We start from the raw sequence: 5,000 nt of genomic DNA, 5'->3' as shown, positions 1-5,000 counted from the left end.
AAGGTAATATCAGACTCGCAAAGGGAATTATACACAGAAGTTGTTTATACTGAGAACAGAGTGTGATGTAAGACTCGTTCAGAGGCTACTATCACGTTTTACCGCACAGTTATATCAACAGAATCAACTCTCCACTTAATCCCTAATGAAATTAGCAGTATCCAAGTTGATAAAAGTATCTTAGATTCAAAATGATACTCTGAATTTTTGCGAGCTGATGTATCAAAGAAATATTAAAACGCTATGTAGATTAATTGATCATTAATATGAACAACAATGTAGGATTAAGTTAACTTGAAGGATTTTAGCAACATCTATCTTTATAATTTTCTCTTTTTATTTTGCCTAGACTGACTCAGGATAATAAATTCTCATATGTTCCACTGTGATAATGTTCTTGATTTCCTATAAAAATTGCATTCCCAGAAAGAAATTGAGAGTCATAAAAAGGATTTCGATGAAGCAAACGCCAAAGACCTCATCAACACGTACCTCATCGCATTGTCTAGAGCCAATGCACCAGACACGTTTTCAGGTAAGTTATTATTCTTACGATTAAGCTTGAGCTCACCTTTTTGCACGTAAATACTTCCGTATACTGTGATAAAAGATCCACAGCTCGCTAATAGCTCTGGAAATACTTCTATAAAAGAATTGATTTATTTACTGTGCAGTCTTAGTTACTGCCAATTCAGTAGATGACAATATATAAAGGAATACTCAACTAAAACTAAAAAACAACGTGTATTGTAAAAGCAGTTTATTTTTAATTTTAAAATTTATAACTGGAAACGGCGGCGTTTTAACTTGGGTTTGTTTAGAAAAGTCATGGCATTTTTTATTTCTCTAAACTCTCCCACATATCGGTAGATGTGCACTAGACTACGGAAAGAATCACGCAATAACGAAACCCACGATGACACAATGCCAGTATTTCTAAGACTGAAACAGAAAATTTGAAAACATAACTGGATTTACTAGGTAGAAATACATAAGAATAAAAAATTATTTTCCTTGGGACGAAGTTTTTGTTGATCCACTGATATTCAACAAATATCTGATGGAAAGTATTATACCACACAAATGCTCGCTGAATAAAATAAAAATAATTACAGCAACATGCTACTTAAACATCTACTATAATACCCCCCAGCACTTCTCAACATGTCCATATACCCCGATCATAGGATAAGCTCCCCACGAAAGATCTTAAAATTCTGTACTTCACCAGGTTCCCTCAGATATCATCCCACCTGAAAGATAACCACCATGCATGAAAGCAGTACCAACACAGAATTAACCTGGCTGTGAATTCTAACTGGCTCTTTGCAACTACCACACAGAAGATACTAAACATCTCATTCTGCACTGCCCAACACTTATCCTATCCAGACAACAATACAAAACCTCTGCAATAAATCATTGGTTGCAGTGATATTTTTCAAATAATAAAATCCGGCATTCGCGAAGCCTCGATCCCACGACCTCATGATTAGGAGTTCAGTCTGCTACCGCAAGAAAAAAAAAAAAAAAAAAAAAAAAAAAAAAAAAACCGGCCTTCACGAAGCCTCGATCCCACGACCTCATGATTAGGAGTTCAGTCTGTTATCCTCTAGCCTCGCAAAGAATTGAAAAAAAAAAACTTACTGCCATGTCCGCTCATGGGATTAGGGGTCAGGTGAAAAAATATCAAGTATTCGGGCTGCTGGCGCGGTCGACACTGCTTCCTAGTCTACCGTAATTGCAAATAAGATGAAACAACAAGAATTACAGTGTGAACACTCTATGCGAATGGACGGAAAATTTCCAGGTATTTTTCTAATATAAATAAATGTAAAGTACTTCATATTGATAATAGTAACGTCCAACCCAACTACACTACGAATGGTGTTCAACTGGCAAATGTAGAACAAGAGAAAGACCTTGGTGTTGTGATTTCAAATAATCTCACATCAAACAATGTTTAGAGGCATTAGAACCGCAAATAGATTAATTAGATTCATAGGTAGAGCCTTCCAGTTTAGAACTGAAACATTATTCATACTAGTCAGACCTAACCTAGATTACTGAATACAGTGCTGCTCTCCATATTACAAGAAGGATATACAGAATTTAGAAAGAGTGTCGCATAAAGTAACAAAGCCCATTCCTAGGTTGCGGAACTAGGCCATACGAAGAGCGCTTAAGCGAACTAAATTTGTTTATTCTCTCGAAAGAGGGAATGAGAGATCTAATTGAGGTCTCCAAAACTGTAAAAGGAATTAACAACATGGGTGTGGAAAAATATTTTATGATTAACACATCCAACGCAACTAGGAACAATGGATGTAAGATTGTAGGAAAACCATTTCAAACGGACGGGGCAAAATACTCTTTCCTCAGTCGCGTTGTTAGTAGATGGCATGATCTACCATGACGAGTTAAACACCATATGAGGACGGAGCCTTTATTTGTACGACGTTTCGCTTATTACAGCTTTTTCAATACGAGTTAAACACCATATGAGGACGGAGCCTTTATTTGTACGACGTTTCGCTTATTACAGCCTTTTCAAGTACTTGAAAAAGCTGTAATAAGCGAAACGTCGTACAAATAAAGGCTCCGTCCTCATATGGTGTTTAACTCGTCAGTCTTGTCGGCAACTGCCACTTTCATGAAAAATGATCTACCATCCAACCATTGTAGAGGTATTAAAAAAAAGTGTCTCGACATTTACTTAGCTACAAATCTCCGACCAGAATTATCTACTTCTAAAAACATTAATATATATATATATATATATATATATATACTGTATATATATATATATATATATATATATGTATGTATAATAGTGATGATAGTAATAATGATATTAATGATAAAGTAGGTACTGAAGCAGCCATGTAAAGACCAATAGGTCTGTTACTGTTCGTTTGTCCAAGTAACTTCATGTAACTACTGTATATACTAGGTTCCGATAGCTTTATTCCTTTGCGTGATAAGATGGTAGCAGACTGGACTCAATCTTGAGGCCCTGGAATCGAGGCTGTGCGACTGCTTGATTTGATTATTCAAAACGTGCCATCTTTATGTAAGAAATATAGATACAATTCGGTGCGAGCCTTCACTAGATCTGCTCACTATTCTATTTTGATATGATAAACAATTCCGTGTGTAGGTGAAATCTAGTTTCCGCCAAACCTTGCGTGCTAACATTATTTGAACATTCAAAATACTCTTATATCTAGACAAATAACGGAGGGAAATGTAATTTCCCACCTTTTTTCATCAGTCCTCATTTCCAGAGTTGCCAATTGCAGCAGGTAGGCTAATTAAGTATTGCTATGGAAGTCAAAATAGAATCGAATTATATTACTACAAAGGATTACAAAACCGGAGCATGCCGACAGGAGACCTTTTGGTCCATAACTAGGTCGGATGCGAAAAATATATAATAATGATAAAAGAAAATAGATAAAAATTCTAATGATATAAACAATAATAAATAGAATAAATAAATACATAGGTATAGTTAAATAATAAACAAGCTGTACGATGCTCGAACATACATAGGGTGTATACCGTGAGACTTGTTACTAATCATCCTATAATTATACTGAGTTTTTCATATCTCCAGAAGAACAGTTGGCCGTAACTGGAATGGACTTTTTTGTCGCTGGATCAGACACGACAACTATGACCCTGAGGTGGGCGATATTATACATGGCCCTGTATCCTGACGTTCAAGAAAATGTTTTTCTGGAACTGTGGAACAATTTAGAAGGGGCTCGGGTGCCCAGCATGGAGGACAGGATGAAGTAAGACCTAACAATTCTGATTTCTTTTCCTAAAACTAACATTTATTTCAAATAGCACTCACTCATTTCTAACTTTTCACCTTCAAATGGACCTAAAACTCTACACGCATGTATTAAATTTACTGACAAAACCTACCGCACCTTGGTTGAATAGACGTCCTTTTACACACGTTTATACATACATACATACATATATATATATATATATATATATATATATATATATATATATACATGTGTGTGTGTATGTGTGTGTGTGTGTGTGTGTGTGTAACGGGATGGGTGTAACGGTATCGTTACATGATCTCCACCGAGGGTTACTTGCAGACACAAGATGTAACGGGGTCGTTACATCATCTCCAGAAAGGGGTTACTTGGTATACACCTTTTAAGTTTTGTTCTTTATTCGTCACACTCTTTGAAACTTAGATACACAGTTCTACACAGTCTTAACACTAGGGCACGTCACAAGAACCGACCTGGTCCGGGTCTTGCCAGAGAGTTTTCCTCTCCGGAAGTGCCGAATGGACAAGTTCTTGAGTTGCCTTTAATCGTGATCTTAACAATAATCTCTTGTTAGTCTGTTGTCCCACATGGGTGGGGCAACTGCATTAATTACGTATTGATGTCTACTACCATACATGTTAATTATATATCCAGGGGAGGACCGTCAGTATACGTAATATCGTATGTCAGTACTGGGTGGCTACTAGATTGATCGCGTGTGTTCGTGTGTGTGTGTGTGTCGTTTGGTGCTTTGGCAGTGCCGGTCACACGAGCACGAAGTGTTGAGTCGGCAAGTTTGAGAGGAGCGCTTAGCTCAGCGTTTGATGCTTGACTGTCGGCGGACAGTGAGTGAGTGAGTGAGGGAGTGGGTTATATGACTGGGCGATACTACTCGCCATGTATATGAGGCGTATACAGTATGTGTGTGTGTTTGTGTGTGTGTGTGTGTGTGTGTGTGTTGAGACATTGTGACAGGTTTGAGGAAGGTGGAAGAGTAAGACACGGGTCTAGGGCCGAGTTTATTCCTGACCGGTTTCGCTTAGAGCTTCTTCAGAGGACTGATACTCCTGGATAACGCTGACGGTATACATAACAGACCCGACACCACAATTGATAATTTCCAGACCAAGCGGCCGTAAAGGGGTTCCCAGTGAGTGAGACTAGATCCTGGAACAATTAAGTATTGTGTGTCCT

The 5,000-nt window shown here is 37.6% G+C and overlaps 2 protein-coding genes across 2 annotated transcripts in view; both read left to right on the top strand.

The window, feature by feature from the left end:
- Positions 1 to 5,000, top strand: part of LOC143024534 (zinc finger MYM-type protein 1-like) — a 130,258-nt gene that overhangs the window by 38,703 nt on the left and 86,555 nt on the right. The window lies entirely within an intron of this gene.
- LOC143024527 (cytochrome P450 2J2-like) overlaps positions 1 to 5,000 on the top strand; it is a 44,143-nt gene that overhangs the window by 29,308 nt on the left and 9,835 nt on the right. Inside the window, exons 7-8 of the mRNA XM_076183342.1 lie at positions 427 to 535; positions 3,620 to 3,800. Of these exons, the coding sequence (XP_076039457.1) occupies positions 427 to 535; positions 3,620 to 3,800 (290 nt within the window). The remainder of the gene's footprint in view (positions 1 to 426; positions 536 to 3,619; positions 3,801 to 5,000) is intronic.

Source organism: Oratosquilla oratoria, chromosome 1, assembly GCF_046742065.1.
Source record: "Oratosquilla oratoria isolate Oo_2021 chromosome 1, ASM4674206v1, whole genome shotgun sequence".
Classification (NCBI taxonomy): Eukaryota; Metazoa; Arthropoda; class Malacostraca; order Stomatopoda; family Squillidae; genus Oratosquilla; species Oratosquilla oratoria.
This window is presented reverse-complemented; position numbering and strand designations above follow the sequence as displayed.